This window comes from Rhinoderma darwinii, chromosome 2 (genome assembly GCF_050947455.1).
Source record: "Rhinoderma darwinii isolate aRhiDar2 chromosome 2, aRhiDar2.hap1, whole genome shotgun sequence".
Lineage (NCBI taxonomy): Eukaryota > Metazoa > Chordata > Amphibia > Anura > Rhinodermatidae > Rhinoderma > Rhinoderma darwinii.
Window position 1 is genome coordinate 424,785,120 of NC_134688.1, and position 21,586 is coordinate 424,806,705.

At 40.4% G+C, this 21,586-nt stretch overlaps 1 protein-coding gene across 2 annotated transcripts in view; it reads left to right on the forward strand.

The window, feature by feature from the left end:
- TAOK1 (TAO kinase 1) overlaps positions 1-21,586 on the forward strand; it is a 106,116-nt gene that overhangs the window by 67,228 nt on the left and 17,302 nt on the right. For both annotated transcript variants that reach the window (XM_075854307.1, XM_075854308.1), the window contains exons 7-16: positions 2,117-2,213; positions 4,148-4,261; positions 4,918-5,009; positions 8,248-8,341; positions 9,391-9,472; positions 14,569-14,736; positions 15,356-15,559; positions 17,674-17,808; positions 18,023-18,259; positions 18,829-18,957. In XM_075854307.1, coding sequence (XP_075710422.1) covers positions 2,117-2,213; positions 4,148-4,261; positions 4,918-5,009; positions 8,248-8,341; positions 9,391-9,472; positions 14,569-14,736; positions 15,356-15,559; positions 17,674-17,808; positions 18,023-18,259; positions 18,829-18,957 — 1,352 coding nt within the window. The remainder of the gene's footprint in view (positions 1-2,116; positions 2,214-4,147; positions 4,262-4,917; positions 5,010-8,247; positions 8,342-9,390; positions 9,473-14,568; positions 14,737-15,355; positions 15,560-17,673; positions 17,809-18,022; positions 18,260-18,828; positions 18,958-21,586) is intronic.

The following is a 21,586-nucleotide window of genomic DNA, read 5'->3' on the forward strand; positions in this document are numbered from 1 at the left end:
CTATTGGGGAAGTTTAACGAAGTAAAACGTGCGAAAATTTCTGCAACAAATGGCTCCAAAAAAGTGGCGTAAATGCTGTGCGCCAAATTCATTGTGTTTTAGATACTTTTTGTGCCTTGGTGGTTTTTAAAAGTCTCTAGAAAAATTGGCATGGCTAGGAGGGATTTTAAAATGCGCCATGTATAGACAGCGTATTCTATTTTCTGGACACAAAATATTGATGTAAAGTACCGTATTTTTCGGACTATAAGACACACCCATGTTTTAGGCAACAGAAAGTAGGGAAAAAAAATCATATTTTGCTACTTTTACAAAGAAAAAGCTATTGGTTAAAAAAAAACTTTGTTCGGCTTCACCACATTCTGAGAGCCATAACTTTTAGATTTTGTCATCGTTTGAGTGATGTGAGGGCTTATTTTTTGCGGCACGAGCTGTACTTTTTATTAGCACCATTTATTGGTACATACGATTTTTTTATCACTTTTTATTTCATTATTTTTAGCTCTATGGTGGCCAAAAAACAACAATTCTAGGGTTCTACATTTTTTGTTTTTACGCTGTTCACCGTGCGACTCAAATAATGCTATATTGTAATAGGTCGGACTTTTATGGACGTGTCGGTACCAATTTATTATTTTTTGTACTTGGGGAAAGATGGGAAAATGTTTTTTTTTAATTAATATTCTTTTACAGTCCTGAAAATGTATCAAATTATTTTTTTACACATTTTATTAGTTCCACTAGGGGACTTGAACCAGCGTTCATGAGATCGCTGGTACAATACACTGCAATACATGGATGAGTTACGGGAACAGCGTAACTCGCTGAACTATGTTGTTTCCGTAACTCACATAGTAGTGAATGGCAGTTACAGAAGCAGCGTAGCATGCTACTCTGTTTCCGTAACTATTATTCAGTTCTATGGGAGTTACGGAATCAGCGTGGCTCAACGATTTACTTTGTTTCCGTAACTAAACCATGTACGCAGTTGTCGTAGCTGCCAAGTTCCGGAAACAACGTATCTCGTGATGCTACGGCTGTTTCCGTAACTCCCGTCCACCTAACCAGGAAGTGGCCGGGAGACTGCGGAGCTAGAACGGGGTTCGTTCTAGAGATAGGTGCGGGTCCCAGAGGTGGGACCTGAATCTATCTAACATTTATGACCTATCCTGTGGATATGTTATAAATGTCCTTCATGGGAATACCCTTATAAATGGCGCGGTCGCTATTGAATGTGGCATTTAACTAGTTAAACTGCCAGGAACCGCGCCATTGCTGCTCCTGGTCGTTAGAGCAGCGTGTCAGCTGTAAAACACAGCTAACACCTGCAGTGTATGGAGCGGGCTCAGCGCGTGAGCCCGCTCCGCTTCAAACATCATCCCCTCCCCGTTCCATGATGTGCCGGCAGTTAAGTAAGAAGCGGTCAGGGGGCCCGACTTTTTTGCAAGATTTATTCTTGCTAAAAACTGCGTCTTATAGTCTGAAAATTACGGTATGTCAGTCAAGAGGTAGCCTAAGAAAAAAGTGTCTAACATCTTTTGCAAGATGTTCCAAATTTATTATACAGTGTGGGCCATTGTGATGAATTTGGTGCGGTTTCTGCTGTCTGGTCTAGTCTAATGCTTTCCAAATTTAGAACAGAATTCAAACATTTTCCCTCAATGTCCTGATACGGTCTCCCTACAGCAAGTGCGAGGCTTGTGGTGCACTTGCGGCAGAGCAGGCCCTGGATCTCTCCTCCGGGAAGTGGTGTTGTGTGTGCAGAACTGCCTGCGTTATGGAATAGCATATTTTACTTGACTTTGCCTACAGACATGTTCTCCAAATTTTTGCTGGCCCTATTTTTCACATTGAATTGTATTACTCAACTGTTTTCTCATATGTCAGTCAAAAAGGGCTTTAACCATTGCAAAGTGTCTTTTGATGCTGTATGACCTCTGGGTCAGTGCGTTACATGTGGGTTGAATGATGTGTCCATACAGTATTATTGATTAAAATGAATTGTTACAGGTCACTAAATTCCCCTTTTTCCCCAGCGCAGCTTAACATTTTGCTGCTGAGGGTTGACTACACGCCTTTATGTTTTGTGGTTGACCCTTATCTTTTTGTTTTTCAGTACACAAAAAGCCGTTACAAGAAAATGAAATTGCAGCAATTACGCATGGGGCACTGCAGGGATTAGCTTATTTGCATTCTCATAATTTAATCCATAGGTAAGTGCATAATTAATTCCAAGTCATGGTAACATTGCCATTAGTACAGAAAAAAAATACAAAAACTTTCCTCAATTACAGTTTACGTGAGTTATAAAATTAAATGTCTATTCCTCCCCTAGAATTATTGTACTTTTGATTCTTTTGCAAATATTCTGTATTATGCATATTATTGTAGAACACAGAAATATCCTTGTTAGGCCCCATTCATATCGCGTTTGTGCTATCCGCCGGGTGTATATGTTTTTAAACCCTAAAGTATTGAAACGTATAGCTCGGCGTATACATAATGGGTCAAACGTAGACCAAAATAGCATCCGTTTGGTCTGTTTGTCATCGTTTACGTTGGGATACTGTTTTGAAAGTACTGAAAAGCGGAGTCTGCTTTAGTAAAAGCGTAGGCTACAGGAAAAGCCGCAGCACTTCAAAAGCAATGTTCAGACTTTATTCTTCAAGTGTTTCCACTGCAATGTTTTGCCTCAGAAATTATTCTTTCTGAAGCTTTCTACTATTCACATGAAACTCTCACTATTAAGGTCAAGAAGAATATTGATATTGTTGTATTTTGGAGTTTGGAGCCACTCAAAGTGTCTCTGACAGCAATGCATCTGATAAGAGTCAGAAAAGGGCAGGTTGTCATCTGAATCTCTCAGTAATGCAGCCTCAGGCTTTGGGCCTGTAGCATAAAGTGATAATTTCTCGTCATAGTAGTAATATCTTAAGAGTTTCACGTTTGTAATGTACACGAAGGAGGCTTTTATATTTTGTTTGTGTGTGTGTGTGTATATATATATATATATATATATATATATATATATATATATATATATAAATGTTCACAAATAGCCACAGTTCAAATAATGTAAAAACTTTCAGATTGCAAAAAGGAGGTAGGGCCTGTTCACATCACCGTTCATTTCCGTTCCGGGGTTCCGTAGGAGGGTTCTGTCGGGTGAACCCCGCAACGGAAAGTGAAACTGACAGCACAGCTTCCGTTTCAGTCACCATTGATCTCAATGGTGATGGAAACATCGCTAATGGTTTCCATTCGTCACCATTCCGGCTGGTTTGCGGTTTTCCGACGGAATCAATAGCGGAGTCGACTATGCTATTGATTCCGTCGGAAAACCGGAAACCAGCCGGAATGGTGACGAACTGAAACCATTAGCGATGTTTCCATTACCATTGAGATCAATTGTGAATGAAACGGAAGCTGTTGTTTCACGTTCACTTTCAGTTGCGGGGTTCACCCGACGGAACCCCGGAACGGAAAGCGAACGGTGACGTGAACAGGCCCGTATGCAATCTAAAAAAATGTTTGCTTGACTACAGCTTCTTTCACTTTTATAAGTTTGTTTATATGTCTTCAATTTGCCCCAAATGCCAGGTAGCCAATGTCTGGTCATGGGGTGGGTTTTATACGGATGACACTGAAATTATATACTAATCCAACAATAAATAGAATGCGATTCACGAACATCTTCCATAGACTGAACAATTCTACATAGCTTGGTGTCATCTTCAATAATAGAAATAATGCTATTAATCCCATTCTCTATATCCTTAATAAATATCATTAGTGTGTTTGGTGCAACTTTCTAAATACTTTTTATTAAAAATTATTAACACTGAACCCGTCAGTGCCGCTGACCTGACAGATACAGATTTCAGCGCTAGATACAGCTACTCCGTATACAGGATACAAAGCCGCTGTATCATAAAAATTATTTTTTAATAAAAAGTATTTAGAAAGCTGCACAAAACAAAATTATAGACATTTTTATTTAAAAAATATATATGTATTTCAAAGGTGTACATAGTCTTAAAGCTTAATTCTAGCAAATTACCTGGTGGTGAAACATGACGTGAAAATAATTTTGGACGATTGGTTACTTTGACATTTTTTTCACTATGTAACATTTTGTTTTCCATAGAGATATAAAGGCAGGCAATATCCTCCTCACAGAGCCAGGCCAGGTGAAACTTGCGGACTTTGGGTCTGCATCAATAGCCTCTCCTGCCAATTCATTTGTTGGGACACCATATTGGTAAGGGATTGATGAAACTTGTGTAATAGCTTTATCCTACTAAAATGCAACAACCCTTAGGAGGTGCCTTTTGCTTCAAGAAGACTTTGGGTTGCTATAGAAATTGCAAAGTTAGAATCACAAATGTCTGAAATTTCAGGGCCAACATACATTTCAGTGGATAAATGACAATTCTAGTCATTAACGTGTGTGCGTGTGTGGTGTGTGGTGTGTGTGTGTGTGTGTGGGGGGGGGGGGGGGGGGGTGGTGTGTGTGGGTGTGTCACTTGTTTATATGCCAATATAATCTTATGGATTTATTCGATTTTGTGTTACATTTGGTAGAATGATACTGCTGCAGCATTTTAGAGTCTGCTCTTTACTACCGATATATATTTATGAAAGAATAGCTAAATTTGCATCAGATTTGAAGAAAAAAAAAATGCATCAAAAGGGCATGGCGAAACAACTTAATTGGTGCCCTCTTTTGGCACATCATACTAGTGTACAGGTTTGAAAGCCAGTCAGTAGTATCACTGTGTCTAGTATGTCATGAGTTGCACCACTATTATGTAGCATGCACCATTTTCTGCAATTTGCCTGTGCTAACTTGGCTCTTTTGAAATTTTATTAAAACTATAATCTTGTGGTGTTCTTTGTTTTTTTTTCTATTTTTAGGATGGCCCCAGAAGTAATCTTAGCCATGGATGAAGGACAGTACGATGGGAAAGTAGACGTCTGGTCTCTTGGGATCACTTGTATTGAATTAGGTAAAGCCATATTGCAACCTGCTAAAAATGTCAATTATTAGGTGGAGTTCAGCCTATCTTAATTGAAGTGTTAGTATTGCTTTAAACATCGGTATGCTTTATAAACCTGCATTGTTGAATTTTAATTGCATATTTACATAGTACTTCTAATGTATTTGTTGGTAAAGTAGCATTTGCCTTGTGCCAAGATCATTCTGCTCTATAAGAGCTTATTCACACTGCGTTTGCATTGTCCGCAGGAGATATACAACGGGAGAATCCCGATGTATACCAACAGTGCAAGCCTCTAATGTATGCTTCGGTATAGGCATAGTGTCCAAGCAATACAAAAGAGGTTGATTCAGCTCCCCACAATATCGGTGTAAGTTACGATCCACATGTAAAGACGCTGCAGAGGGAAAGAAACTCTGTCAGCTACGGGTCAGAGAGCTAAGGCAGTGAAGATGATTGATGTTCAGCACTCCTCTGAGGTTCTTACCGTGTTTCCCCGAAAGTAAGACAGTGTCTTACTTTCTTTTTATCCCCAAAAGCCCCACTATGTCTTACTTTCGGGGTATGTCTTATATTGGAAAAAAATTGTCGAATTATTATTTATTTTTTTTTCACAAACTTTATTTAACTGTTTTACTTTTTTTTTTTTAGTCCCACCAGGGGACTTCACTATGCGATGTGCCGATCGCATATATAATGCTTTGGTATACTTAGTATACCGAAGCATTATTGCCTGTCAGTGTAAAACTGACAGGCAACCTATTAGGTCATGCCTCCGGCATCGCCTAACAGGCAGATGCTGAAGGCAGACCTGGGGGTCTTTGTTAGACCCCCGGCTGTCATGGAAACCCGACGGCGACCCGCGATTTGTTTGCGGGGGCGCCGATCGGATGACAGAGGGAGCTCCCCCCTCTGTCAAACACATTAAATGCCGCTGTCACTATTGACAGCGGCATTTAATGGGTTAAACTGCCGGAATCGGCGCGCGCTTCGATTCCAGCAGTTGCAGCAGGAGCCAGGCTGTGTATAACAGCCGTGCTCCTGCCGCTGATGGAGACGTATGGAGAGGGGGGCGGCGCGGAAGTGGGCAGGAGGCGGCAATACCCCCGTGTTTCCCCGAAAGTAAGACATATGTCTTACTTTCGGGGTACGGCTTATATTAGCCGACCCCCCTGGGTGTCTTACTATCGGGGAAACACGGTAGTTAAAAACAACGAAGTTTATTGCATCATATTAGGAACTATTTTTCTAGTACAAAGTGAGTAAGTGGCTACCTGTTTGTTTTTTTTCTACTTTGTTTTAAAATCGTCACACCAGGTAAAGGGGTTTTTTCTCTGGCCAATTATCAGGCAGACAAGTGATCATAGAATGCTCGTTGCCGATAATTGCCCTGTGTAAAAAGGGGAACGATCAGCAGATGAACGAGCAAACGCTTGTTCATCTACTGATCGTATCATTCAAAAAAAAAGTAAAATATTATCGTTGTCAGCAGAACATCTCCTGAGTAAACAGGGAGACGCGCTGCCGACATGACAATAACGTATGGGGACAAGCGATCGAAGTAACGACCGCTCGTCCCCATACATAGCTCCGTGTGACAGGAACAAGCCGATCAACGATGTCTTGTTGATCGACGCTCGCTGCACCGGCCGAGTGTCAGCAAGTGTAAAAGGCCCTTAAAGAGGCTCTGTCACCACATTATAAGTGGCCTATATTCTACATAATGTGATCGGCGCTGTAATGTAGATTACAGCAGTGTTTTTTATTTCGAAAAACGATAATTTTTTACGCCGTAACGAGCGTAATCTCGTTTTAAATGACAGTTTACAGCGTAATCTCGCGAGATTACGCTTGCCTTGCTGTAAATCTCACACAAATGTTAGCGAAGTGTCAGGATTGTGAATAGACATCGCGGCCTGGCTGGAGGTAATGTATATTCGCTGTCAGGACACTGCAGTAACGTTAGTGTTTGTGTGTGTGTGTGTCTCTGCACATCGTGATCTAGCTAGATCACTATGTGCTGTGTAAACGAATGGGGAGAAGTGTATGACACTGATTGGTCAGCGTCATACACTTCTCTCCACAATGCCCACTTGGTCAAAAAGTAAAACACGCCCACTTGTCCATTAAGAAACTCATTAGCATAAAGGTAAAATAGGTCATAACTCCGTCAAAAATTACAGCCCGATATCATTATGTAGAAGATAGGCCACTTACAATGCGGGGACAGAGCCTCTTTAAGGAACATAAACTTAATCAAAAACACACAAAGCAAGGCCACTTACTGATACAGGAGCAGTTTAAAACAGCACTTCCCAGCAGGATGCAGACAGGACGCAATTGCTATATAGAGGGAGATTGCACAGGTGCAGTTACTGATAAAACAGCCACTAACACGCCTACTTCATGAGGGGGGTGGTTGCTTAGTATAAACATTGCGCACAGATAAGGCCTTCTATAAGCGTGGCGGTCGCACGGTTGTGTGTAATGCGCCTTGCTGGCCTACAGCCTATTAGTTACGATGATCGTATTCCAACTGCTGGGAAGTGCTGTTTTAACCTGCTCCTGTATCTGTAAGTGGCCTTGCTTTGTATGTTTACTTTTGTTTTAACTAAGAACCTCAGACAATTTCTGGACATCAATCATCTTCACATCCATAGACATACAGTGGTATACGTCGCCTATAGGTATACATTTTTATTTTTTTTACTGTGTATGGAATAGCACTGTCGACTATGCTATTTCATACAGAGAAATATAAGCTACCGACGTATACAGCATGATGGATGCCACCGTTTGGCATCCATTGGGTGAATGGGGTTTATGGTTATGGTCGGCACATGCACTGTGAGCTGTGCCGTTGTATGCGCCAAATGGGCACTGCGAACACACTGGATAACGCCCTAATGGTATAGCTGGCCATGCACATAATGTTCAGTGATGGCAATATTATTATTTTTTAATTGGGAGAGAGATGAGCAGCTCCCAGACACTTTGAATGCCGCTGATCTCCTAGGGAAGCTAAGGTTGGTCATAGACATGAGACCTTTAGTTAGACATTTTGTCTTTAGATTGCCCTATGATTACCATTTACTCATAAGAGCGATCACATGTCATGACACAGTTATAAGTCTGACTTTTCCCTCACACGGTTTTTCAAAGAAAAAATAAAGGCAATAATTCTAATTTTTATGAAGACTGGTAATAGGGTTTTTAGGATTTATCAGTTGATGTTTGTTCTTCACAGCTGAAAGGAAACCTCCTTTGTTTAACATGAATGCAATGAGTGCCTTATACCACATAGCGCAGAATGACTCTCCCACACTTCAGTCTAGTGAATGGTGAGTATTACACATGACCGTCATAATGTTATATGCTGATCAATGGCATTGGCTACTTTACAAGTGATCACAATGGCTTTTGTTTCAAAGCAGTTATTTGCAATATTTGTAAGTAAAGTGTCACTGGTCATATATTACGAATAGATATGTCACGTGACATTGAAGTTGTCAGCTCTTCTATAAACCAAGTTCATATATCCGGCTCCTGTCTTAGTTTTCTGCTATTCTATAAACTGCATAGTTCATTTTTGGGATCTAGCAGGATCCAGAATTAGGTTGAACATGTGCTACGTTTTATACAACCTCCATCAAAGAACATTCGTGCCATTTTATTTTACTTGGTCCTGACAGTGGTCACCACCCAGTAACTAATGCTCAGTGATAAAGTCTCCACTGAACTGTATATATATATATATATATATATATACATACACCAAATGCCCGCTGACTCCAGTACAGACAAATGCTGCATGTCTTAGGACTACACTGTATGAAGTGGTTTTCTTTTTGTCAAAAGCATAGAGTGCATTACTCTGCATAGATTAAATATCACAATTAGACATAGCTTTGAAGAAGAGTTATGACTAGTCCTAATCTGACAGTAGTACACCCATCTAACTGGGATTTTTACATCATTTTTGGAGCAGAAGGCAATCATGCTGTCATCAAATATTGCATTAAAGGAAAATTCCATACTCCTAAACGGAGTTTACCTACACCCCACCCCAATGACTCGCCTCTCTGTTATCTCTGCTCAGTAGAGTGTAGTCTCCACTACATATTCTCTGATCTAGCACCTTTTCCACCAGTGCTCGTGACAGGCCTTTGTATAACACACAATATAGAAGAGCTCACACCGTTTTTAGTTTACAATTAATGTAACACATATGGCAGTTCTCTAGTTTTCTTCATCTTTCTCAGTGCTATTCCTTTAAGCTGGCAACCATGGTTTACAATGGTATTTTGAGAATCCAATTCGTGCCAAGATTTAGAATTCACTAAGAAGGAAACTGCATCTATGACAATGTGATTTCTCACTCTTGCTGCAGGTCTGACTACTTTCGAAACTTTGTAGATTCATGTCTTCAGAAAATCCCTCAAGACCGACCAACATCAGATGAGCTGCTTAAGGTCAGTGCTCACTTTTTATAATAATTTTTTAGAGAATATTGGCACTCGCTAAATACAGTCCAAATGTTCTGTTCCTGTGTTAGCATATACAAATTCACTGTACTGTCTTTCTTAAACACAACCCGTCACCTCTCCTGACATTTCTATTTTGGCAATAAATTGACAACTGGGGGTGTACGGACACACACCACTTTGACAAGGAGTTTGGTAATGCCCAGTTGTACATTTATTCATACTTTTCTAAGAGGAATAACAGAGGAACCTGTCACTCTAGAGTTCTAAAGAAAAGATGCTCCACAATTGTTGTTTTTATATATGGAATACAAGTATTTACTAAAACAGACCTATCAGAAGAGCTTACAGGACGTCTTTAACCCCTTCCCAACATTTGTTGTAAGTATACGTCATGGAAAGCCAGTGCTTCCTGCAATTTGTCGTATTCTAACAAGAAATGGATAACACGGGCTCAGAAGCAGAGTCCGTATAATCGTCCCCGGGTGTCAGATGTATGTTACAGCTGACACCCTGCTGTAATGGTGGGGTCTGAAGTTTGCATTAACCCCTTAAATGCAGTGGTCAAAAGCGAAAGCTGCATTTAAGGTGTTTGCATCTCATCGCCACCCCAGCGACGAAATTGCCGTGGTGCCGGTGGCTGCAATGGCAACCGGAGGCCTAATGGGGCATAAAAGGCTTCTGTACCCGATAGCAAGATAGCGCTTGCTCAGAAGCTGAGCCGGCGTCATTGGCGGTGGATGTCCGCTGTATGTTACAGCTGACACCCTCCCGTAACCCTCCTGCATCTTAGCGGTTGGTAGCATATTGGCAGCCCTGCTTGCGATCACAGGGCTGCCAACTGCTGCTATGGCAACAGGAGGCCTAACAATGGCCACCTGCTCTGCCGTTACGGAAGCCGATTAAAAATGATGATTCTCACAACATGGCGAAAACACAAATACATTATACGTTCTATATACCAAAGTAATTTTATTGTGCAAAAAGTTGTAAAACATAAAGTGCTATAAATTAGGTATCGCCGGAATCGTACTGACCCGCAGAGTAAATTTAACATATAATTTATAGCGCATGGCAAACGCTGTTTAAAAAAAAAAAAACTATGCCAGACTTTGTTTTTTGGTCACCTTGCCTACCTAAAAATAGGATAAAAAGTGATCAAAAGTCGCAGGTACCCCAAAATGGTACCAATAATAACTGCAGCTCGTCCTGCAAAAAAACAGCCCTCATACCACGAAGTCTATAAAAAAATTAAATTAGTTAATGCTCCAATAAGTCCGGAAAGAAAAAATATGCAGTTGTGCTGGCCTGAGGGGAACATTTCTCGTGTTTCAAGTGGGGATTTATCAAGGCCCTAAAATTAGGTAACCAGGAAGGGTAGGGCACAAACATATCTGCTGGAAGCGACGGTGCCCGTATTATACCAGAACAACACTTACCCAGCCAAATTCCCCAAACTGTAAAGGTACAGAGTGTGGACCAGAAGGGGGATAAGTAAGGACGCCATTTATCAGTGTGACACTGGCCTGTGTATAATGGATTGCTTCACAGCATAACACATATCTATGGATTATTTTGGTTTATTTTGGATTATTATACCACCTGACTATGCTCCTGATGGTACTCTGCCCAGCTTACATATGCCCCCACTTTATAAACTAAAATCCCAGTAATATGCCAAACAAAACTACTACCAAGCAGAATCCACGCTTCAAAAGCCAAATGTCGCTCCCCCCTTCTGAGCCCTTCAGTGTGCCCAAACAGCTGTTTACTTCCACATAAAAGGGATCTCCTGGGTATGGCGATGCCATATAACAATTTTTGGGGTGTTTGTCTCCAATGGCATAAGCTGGGCACGACATATTTGCCACTGAAATTGCATATCTAGTGAAAAATAAAAATTTTAACTTTGTACCTTCCGCAGCGCAATCATTTATGGAAAAGACCTGTGTGGTGAAAATGCTCACTACACCACTTAATAAATGCCTTGAGGGTGTCGTTTTCAAAATGTGGTCACTTGTCAGGGGTTTCTTTTATTATTTCACATCAGAGCTTCTGCTATTGTGAACCAATACTTTGTAAATCGCCAGATTATGCCTCAATTTCTCATGGTATTTTTTCACTTCTGAGCCTGGTCGAATGTCCAGGAAAAAGATTAGGGCCACATGTAGGGTGATTCTAAAATCTGGAAACAAAGCATAATAATTAGAGAGCTGTCTTGTTATGGTGGCACAAGCTGGGCACCATATATTGGTATATCTATGGAAAAAATCCCATTTTTACTCTGAAACGTTGAGTGCGCACTAATTTCTGGAAAACACCTGCAGGGTTAACATGCTCACTACACCCTTAGGTGATCACCTTGAGGGATGTAGTTTCCAAAATGGGGTCATTTCTGGGGGGTTTCTACTGTTTTGTTCCCACAGGGGCTTTGCAAATGTGAGATAGCGACCAGAAACTAATCCAGCAAAGTATGCACTCCAAAAGCCAAATGGCGCTCCTTTCCCTCTGAGCCCTGCTGTTTGCCCAAACAGCCGTTTGACCACATATGCCATACTCAGCAGAAATTGCTTTGCAAACGTTGGGGTGCGTTTTCCAGTTTTCTTTGTTGAGAAAATGAAACATTTTGAGCTAACGCTACATCTTATTGGAAAATAATGTACATTTTTCTCACTGGCCAATTCTAATAAAATCTATGAAACACTTGTGGGGTCAAAATGCTCCCTACACCCCTAGATTAATTCCTCAAGGGGTGTAGTATCCCAAATGGAATCACTTTTAGGGAGTTTCCACTGTTTTGGTCCCACAGGGGCTTTGCAAACGCGACATGGTGCCAAGAAACCAATACAGCAAAATCTATACTCTAAAAGCAAAATGGCGCTCCTTCTCTTCTGAGCCCTGCCGTGTGCCCAAACAGCAGTCTATGCCCACATATGGGGTATTTCCGTACTCCAGAGACGTTGCTTTACAAATATCAAGGGGCTTTTTCTTCTTTATTCCTTGTGGACATTGTTTTTTTTCTTTTTAGCTAAAACTACATTCTATTGGAAAAAAAATTAACATTTTTAATTTTCACATCCAAATTCTAATAAAATCTATGAAACGCCTGTGGGGTCAAAATACTCACTACGCACCGAGATTAATTCCTTGTGGGGTGAAGTTTCCAAAATGGGTTTTTTTTTAGGGTGTTTCCTTTGTTTTGGCTTCACAAGACCTCTTCAAACCTGAAATGGTGCCTAATAAAAAGAAGGCCCCAAAATCCTCTAGGTGCTCTTTTGCTTCTGAGGCCTGTGCTTCAGTACATTACCACACTAGGGCCACATGTTGGATATTTCTAAAAACTGGAGAACCTGGGCAATAAATATTGAGTTGCGTTTCCCTGGTAAAACCTTCTGTGTTACAGATTGTTTTTTTCTTAAATATGAATTTCTGCAAAAAATTTGTCAATTTCACCCCTACATTGCTTTCATTCTTGTGAAATGCCTAAAGGGTTAAGAAACTTTCTATATGCTGTTTTGAGTACTTTACTTGAGGGGTGCCGTTTTTAAAATGGGGTGACTTATGGGGGTTTGTATTGTATAGGCCCCTCAAAGCCACTTCACATCTGAACTGGCCCCTGTAAAAATAGCCTTTTGACATTTTCTTGAAAAATTTGAGAAATTTCTGCTAAAGTTCTAAGCCTTGTAACGTCCTAGAAAAATAAAAGGGTGTTCATTAAACGATGCCAATATAAAGTAGACATATGGGGGATGTTAATTAGCAACTATTTTGTGTGGTATTACTATCTGTTTTACAAGCAGATACATTAAAATTTAGAAAAAAAGCACATTTTTGCAATTTTTCACTAAATTTTGGTGTTTTTCACAATTAAATACTGAATGTATCGACCAAATTTTACCACTAACTTAAAGTACAATATGTCACGAGAAAGCAATCTCAGAATCGCTTGGATAGGTAAAAGCATTCCAAAGTTATTACCACATAAAGTGACATGTCCGATTTGAAAAATAAGGCTCTGTCAGAAGGGTCAAAAGTGGCTGCAGCGGGTAGGGGTTAAACATCCATATACTTTATTATTATCATGGTGTACCTAGTGAGTTATATTGTTTTAGTATTAGTGTTGGCAGACTATTGTATTGGGCAAAAAAAAAAATAAGCTGGTTATAGAAAATTTCTGTAAGAAAAAAACTCTGTGAACTTGAGCCTAAGACTTGTGTTCTTGTTTTGGTGGGAGAGGGTGAGGACCAAGACATCGAGGATGGGCGGGTTTTTTTCCATGGCCATTTTCTAGCTGCTCGCGGTAAAAAAAAAAAATCGACATGCTCCTTCTTGTCTCGGTTCCGCCTCTGACCTCCAATTGAAATCCATGGGAGGCAGATAAAGCGTCTTTCGCTGTGTCTTTTGCCCGTGGCGCTCAATGGCCGGGGGTGAAAAACGCTGTGGAATTCCCGGCAAGAAATTGCAGTCAGGTAAAAATCTGCCTCAAAACTTCTTCAGTATTTTTCTGCCTGCAAAAAAAAAACTGTGTGAACAGGGCCTTAGTCTTTGTTTTGATACCTATTAATTTAGCAACTCTGGTTACCTGGCCATCTGTATTTGATCAGTGGAGGATCAACCTCTGGGAACCCTGCCAATCAGCACAATGAAGGGGCCACAGCGTCCTTTTAATTGTTTACACTGGCACAGAGGCTAATTCATACAGGTACCTGTGCCTCCCTTTGCAGGTCATCCTATTTACTTGAATGGGACGGGCTGCAGTGCCAGTTACAGCCACTTTTTGGTCACAAGCCGCTGTGACTGTAAACTATTAAAGGCACCAAACATTCCTGCATTGGTGCTGATCATGAGGTCGAACCTCCAACGCTTTGAATATTGATGGACTATCCTAAGGAAAGTGTTAATATTTAAGTCCCGGCGAAAGCCTTAAAGAGAAGTTATAAATACAGTTGTTTTTGTTACTTGTAGTATTCGCACAGAACTGAGATGAATCACTGACTTATGAGTTCACCTTTAGTGTATTGTTGCTTTATGTTCCATTTTGCCGTCCTTACTTGAGGAATTTTAATATGCTTATAATATTTCAGCACATGTTTGCCTTGCGTGAGCGACCTGAAACAGTGTTAATTGACCTGATCCAGAGGACAAAGGATGCAGTCAGAGAGCTGGATAACCTACAGTACCGTAAAATGAAGAAGCTGCTTTTCCAGGAGGCCCATAATGGCCCTGCTGTGGAAACTCAAGAAGAGGAGGAGGTATGGTACTTTAATGGTGGTGCTTTGTATTTAAGAAGGTTATGTATAAGTTCTAATAATCTGTTTTGCTCTTTAAAGGGGTTGTCCCAACTGAATAACCTTCTTTCATAATGCAACCCCTCTTGTTATCAGATCAGATGGTCACCACAGGTTCCTGGTGATTAGTTTTTACCACTTGAGAATATGCCAGCAGCTGCTCATTTGACCTGCAGTGGAAATGTATTATATGGCACACATGGCATTAAATGAGCGACCATGTAATGCATGGCTGCTCTGAGTCTTCCACTGGCTCTGTGATTTGGCTTATTCAAGGGTGGTCTTGTGTCCTCTTTGACATCCACATGCCATGATAAGGCATATGGACTATATTTGTCCAAATTTCAGACAACCACTTTAGGTCCCCTAACTGTTTTTATGACAATTATATTCTGCATAAATTATAATTTCCAACTTGGTTGGTTTTAAACCTTTGAATTGCGTTAATGGATAGTAAAATGACAGATAAGCAAAATAGTTTTTTCAGTCTGAATGAGAAGGATGTGCGTTTAGACCAGGATCGTTGAAAATATTTTGAATCCAAGCATTTTTAGTTTCAATAACTTTCTCTTTTTTTTTTTAGGAGCAAGAACATGGAGTTGGCAGAACAGGAACCGTAAATAGCATCGGTAGTAACCAATCTATCCCAAGCATGTCTATTAGTGCCAGTAGCCAAAGCAGTAGTGTGAATAGTCTTCCAGATGCCTCAGATGACAAGAGTGAATTGGACATGATGGAAGGAGATCACACTGTAATGTCAAACAGCTCTGTCATTCATTTGAAACCAGTACGTTGTTTGTTTTTTTTGTTGTTTTTTTTTTTTTTTTTTTCCGTTTAACCCGTCAGTGACCGGCCCATCGTGTTTTTACGTCGGTCACTAACGGGCCTTATTCCGATGCCATAGACTTTTTACGTCGCGGCATCGGAATAAGTAAACATAGCCGGGAGCTGTCAAATCTCCCTGCTCTCAGCTGCTAGAGGCAGCTGAGGGCTGGGGGCGTCCCTGCTCTGCCGGGTGAGATCGATATTAGTATTAGTATCGATCTCACCCGTTTAACCCCTCAGATGCGGTGCGCAATAGCGAGCACCGTATCTGAGTGGTTTTGGAGAGAGGGAGGGAGCTCCCTCTCTCCCACCGACACCCGGCGATCGCCGAGTGTCAGTGTCTCTAATGGCAGCCGGGGGCCTAATAAAGGTCTGCCAGCAACGAATGCCTGCTAGATCATGCCGCAGAATCGCATATTAAAGTCCCCTAGTGGGACTAGTGAAAAAGTAAAAAAAAAAAGTTTAATAAAGTTAATTTAAAAAAAAGTGAAGAAAAAATGAAAAACCCACTTTTTCCCCACACAAACTGCTTTACTATTAAAAAACCAAAATAAAGTAAAAAAGTTACACATATTTGGTATCGCCGCGTCCGTAACGACCCCGACTATAAAGCTATTACATTACTTAACCCGCACGGTGAACGCCGTAAAAAATGAAATAAAAAACGACAGAAAAATTGCTGTTTTCTGTGAATACTGACTTTAAAAAAATGTGATTAAAAAGTGATCAAAAAGTCGCATCTACTCCAAAATGGTACCAAGAAAAACTACAAGTCATCCCGCAAAAAAAAAAGCCCTCATACAACTGCATCGGCGAAAAAATAAAAACGTTACGGCTCTTCAAATATGGAGACGCAAAAACAAATAATTTTGAAAAAAAAGCGTTTTTACTGTGTAAAAGTAGTAAAACATACAAAAACTATACAAATTTGGTATTGTTGCAATCGTAACAACCCGCTGAATAAAAGTATTGTGTTATTTATACCACACGGTAAACGGCGTAGATTTAGGACGCAAAAAAGAGTGGCGAAATTTCAGATTTTTTTCTATTCCCCCCCCCCCCCCCAAAAAAAGTTAATAAAAGTTAATCAATAAATAATATGTCCCTCAAAATGGTGCTATTAAAAAATACAACTTGTCCCGCAAAAAACAAGACCTTATACAGCTATGTCGACACAAAAATAAAAGAGTTATAGCTCTTGGAATGCGACGATGGAAAAACGTAAAAAATAGCCTGGTCATTAAGGTCTAAAATAGGCTGGTCATTAAGGGGTTAAACTGACATGATACACATATGCTTGTTGTGTTTTTAGTTTATTTTCCCACAATTCATGCATTTTTTAAAGGAAATGCCCTTAAAGAACTGGCAAGGGGATGAGATCCATTTGTTTATAAATAACACAAGATGTGAGGGATAGGATAGTAATGGCCAAAAAAAGGTAATGGCCGCTTGTCCTAAAACCCACATGGTTCCTAACTACATACTATGAATGGAACTTAAAAAAAGCCCAAAAACTGTTTATTGCTATGTGAAATTTTTCTGCTGTGGTTTTTCTAAAGTAAGTGTTGTCTTATCAGCTGATCGCCTCCAGTCCCGCCCCTGGCAAACAGCTGATCGCCTCCAGTCCCGCCCCTGGCAAACAGCTGATCGCCTCCAGTCCCGCCCCTGGCAAACAGCTGATCGCCTCCAGTCCCGCCCCTGGCAAACAGCTGATCGCCTCCAGTCCCGCCCCTGGCAAACAGCTGATCTTTGCCTGGGAAGCCGCGGCCAGCCCTGCATTTCCCCTTTTAGAGGTCTCTGCAGGGAAAAATCTAGTATTAGATTGGAGCTATTTTAGGTGAATGGCTTTCCTTGTAAAGCAAGGATGGCTCCAATCTGTCAGAACAGGAGCCGATTATGGACCCCCTCTGTAATAGATCATATGGACAGGGGTTGTCTTCATGAGACAACCCCTTTTAAACCTACGGTAGTAATGATGCAATGCACATGTGATCATCTCCTTATGCTTATATTTGTTCTGATATTCTTTACTTTTGCATAATTATTTAAGTACATTTTTCTTTTTTATATCGTCAGGAAGAAGAAAATTTCCCAGAGGAATCGGAATCTAGAACGCGGCCATCAGAACCTCAGTCTCCACCCCAGGTTTCCCGTCACAAATCCCACTATCGGAACCGAGAGCACTTTGCCACCATACGCACAGCCTCGCTGGTATGTTTTTCATCTAAACCCTATTAAAAGTCGTTCGTTCCTTTTCAGGGGTGGAAGGGCTTACAATCTATGAGGGAAGGAGACCGTGGGTAGTGTAGAGGTTGCAGGGTTATTGTATAGCTCAATAATCTGAATATGATATGACTAAACCTGGTTTCACTAATCGTTTTGTGAGAAGTCTAAAAATATTCACGTGCCATTTCTTTTTTTACAGGTGACAAGGCAAATCCAGGAACATGAGCAAGACTCAGAGCTGCGGGAACAGATGTCTGGCTACAAGCGCATGAGGCGGCAACATCAAAAGCAACTGATGGCACTAGAGAACAAGCTGAAGGCGGAGATGGATGAGCACCGACTCCGGCTTGACAAAGACTTAGAGACTCAGCGCAACAATTTTGCAGCAGAAATGGAGAAACTTATAAAGAAACATCTAGCAGCCATGGATAAAGAGGTGGGGCTTCCATAGCATGAGTCTTCCCTGGTCATATGGACCTTGTGAAGCAAGTTACTGACCATGTTTTACCTGTATGCCACTGCTTTCTGGCAGGATCTGTAGGATTCTGGTAAATCAATAAAGAATAACTACTCTGTGATGGAAGAATATACTACTAATGTAGTGCAATGATGAATTCCCATTGTTGCCCCTGGAAAGAAGTAGACAGAGTCATGATCCACTTAATGGAGATAAGGAACCATGCTTGGTGGTTTCTGCACCATATGAATTATGTAATATAATATTCCTTCAAGCTCTGAGGCCCTCCAGTTGGGCTTCGCTCATTCAAGTTACTGCTACATGTTAAAGATTTCAAACATGGCAAACAATCTAGCTGGGTTGGACTTTTTATGCAAGGTTTTGGGGAAGCCCCTTTAAATAGATTCATGAAAAAGTCACCTAATTAAATGTGTCCATAGAAAATCTGTTTGTAATAGTCAATTTGCATTGGTTGACTATATAAAATGGCAGTGGTCACTGAAGGGTTAAATCCTTTTGAATCATCTGTATGTGTTTTCATTAAACAGCTGAAGCTGATGGCAAATGAAGAGAAGAAATTTCAGCAACACATCCAGGCTCAGCAAAAGAAAGAACTGAACAGCTTTTTGGAGTCTCAGAAGAGGGAATATAAATTACGAAAGGAACAATTGAAAGAGGTACAATATATACAACGTATTTAATATCCTACATTGACTTGACTCTGTTTAGTGGTCGGTATTCCCAGGATGTAGAGGCGCAAAGATCTGGAGGTTCTGTTATATTCCACGTCACAAGAAGGGAGCGTTATATAGAGTCTATGTATAAAGAAATCTGTCTCCAATGACTGACCTCCTTTACCTTGTGGTAACCATTTTCCTTGTGCTTTGCTTTATTATGGTTTACATTATTCTGAAACTTGTCATCTTTATGTTCGTGTTGAACAGTTTAATGCTGTAAATATTAGTCTGTCATGGGAAGCATTGGAGTATAGTTGAAATTTTCCATCTCCACCAAACAGGTCAAGTGGAGGTTTTGTTATAGCAGAGTTGGGGAAGAAATCTGCATACATACTAATTTGTCAGAGGACTGTAATTATATCTTCGGACTTATATGATGGTCCAAAAAATGTGGGAACATTATTCAGAAAACTTCACATGTAAATACAACAACTAATGATCGACCGGACAGAAGTCATGCGAGCCACAGATTCTCAAAGACAAAATTATATGAAATAAATGATTCCCTTTATGAAATAAGTTAAAATTACAAAACCAATTAAAAAATATGAAAAAAAAACTCTGAACCAGTCTAAACTCTAATTCGATGCACCAAAAAATATATAGCCCTATAGGCCTCCTGAGGAAACCTTAAGAGAAACGCGTGTCCAGGTGGCTGGTTACACTCTGTACACTTCTGTCTGGTCGATCATTAGTTGTTGTAGGTACTCGGTCCAAACATTTGCACACCATGATTCTTTTTTGTATGTAAGGCTTTGTTCACACATAGTACAGTTTGGAATGCAGAAAAAATATATATGTCCATTTAGTTCAGCCTATTTTCCTGCAATTTTGATGCAGAGGAAAACCAAATACACCATAAGGAAAAAGACAAATTTCCTCATCTAAGGAAATTCCTTCCCGACTTCCTAAGGCAGTTAGAATAAATCTAGGCCCCTATTGAATTTACCATGACGACTTTCTATGGCAGAGAGATCCATAGTCTCACTGCTCTTACAGTAAAGAATCCTCTACTTTGTCGATGTAGAAACCTCCTTTCCTCTAGACGTAGAGGGTGCCCCCTTGTTATAGTAACATTCCTGGGTATAATTAGATCATGAGAGAGATCTCTGTATTGACCTTTCATATATTTATACATAGTTATGAGGTCACCCATCTTTTTTTCTAAACTAAATAACCTTGGTTTTGAAAATATTTCTGGGTAATGTAGTCCATCCATTCCATTTATTACTTTCGTTGCTTGCTTTTGAACCCGTTCAAGCCTCTCCTATGTCTTTCTTGTGCACTGGTGCCCAGAACTGTACACAATATTCCATATTCCTACACTGAATGGTCCCCGGTTATAAGTGTTGTAACCCATGGTTCAGTGCTGGGACTGCTATTTTTCAACTTTATTTATTAATGATATAGAAGACGGGGTTAATAGTACAGTTTTTCTATTTTTGGAGATAACCCCAAGCTATGTAGTTCAGTCTATGGAAGATGTTCACAAATTACGAGTATACTATGTCATCAATATAGCAAATGAGTTTCAACGTGGATAAATGTAAAGTTATGCATCTGGGTACTCACAATCTGAATGCAATATATGTACTAGAGGGAGCTACACTGGGAGAGTCACGTGTTGAGAAGGATCTGGGTGCACTTGTAGATCCTAAATAACTGCACAATGTCAATCAGCTGCTTCTAAGGCCAGCAAGATATTGTTGTGTATTAAGAGTCATGAACTTGCGGGACAATGACAGAGTATTACCACTTTACAAAGCATTAGTGAGGCCTCATCTAGAATATGCAGTTCAGTTCTGGGCTCCAGTTCATAGAAAGGATGCCCTGGAGTTGGAAAAAATACAAAGAAGAGCAACAAAGCTAATAAGGGGCATGGAGAATCTAAGTGATGAGGAAAGCTTTAAAAGAAAAGAATGTATTTAGTCTTTAAAAGAGACGACTAAGGGGGGGACGTGATTAACTTATATAAATGGCCCGTACAGAAAATATGGTAAAAACCTGTTCCGTGTAAAATACCCTCAAAATATAAGCGTGCACCCGCTACCTCTGTCTGGAGGAAAAAGCGTATAATCTCCAGAGGCGACAAGCCTACTTTACCTTAATAACTGAATCTGTGGAACAGCCGGCCGCAGGAGCTGCTCACAGCGGAAACAATAGATGGCTTCAAAAAATACTTCTGATGATTTCTTAGAACAAAATAATATCAGCGCCTACTTCAGTGTATAGAATTCTTGGTTGAATGTTGATCCAGGCTGATCGCCACTTGGGATCAGGAGGAAATGTTTTCCTTTACCTTCCTCTGCATCAAAAGGGGTAAAACAAAGTTCTAAAGTTTACCCATATGCCATCCTTTTCTCCCACCCCTTTGTTGAACTTGATGGACATTTATAGCATTGGTGCCCCTTTTAATGCGCCGCATGATACGTTTTACTCCGTGTTTTCCCATTTAGTATGTAATGGTGACGTGGATTTTCCCTTCCCAAGTGCATAACTTTACATTCATCAATGTTAAACCGCATTTGCCACTTCCCTACCCAAACCTCCAACTTATCCAGATCCATTT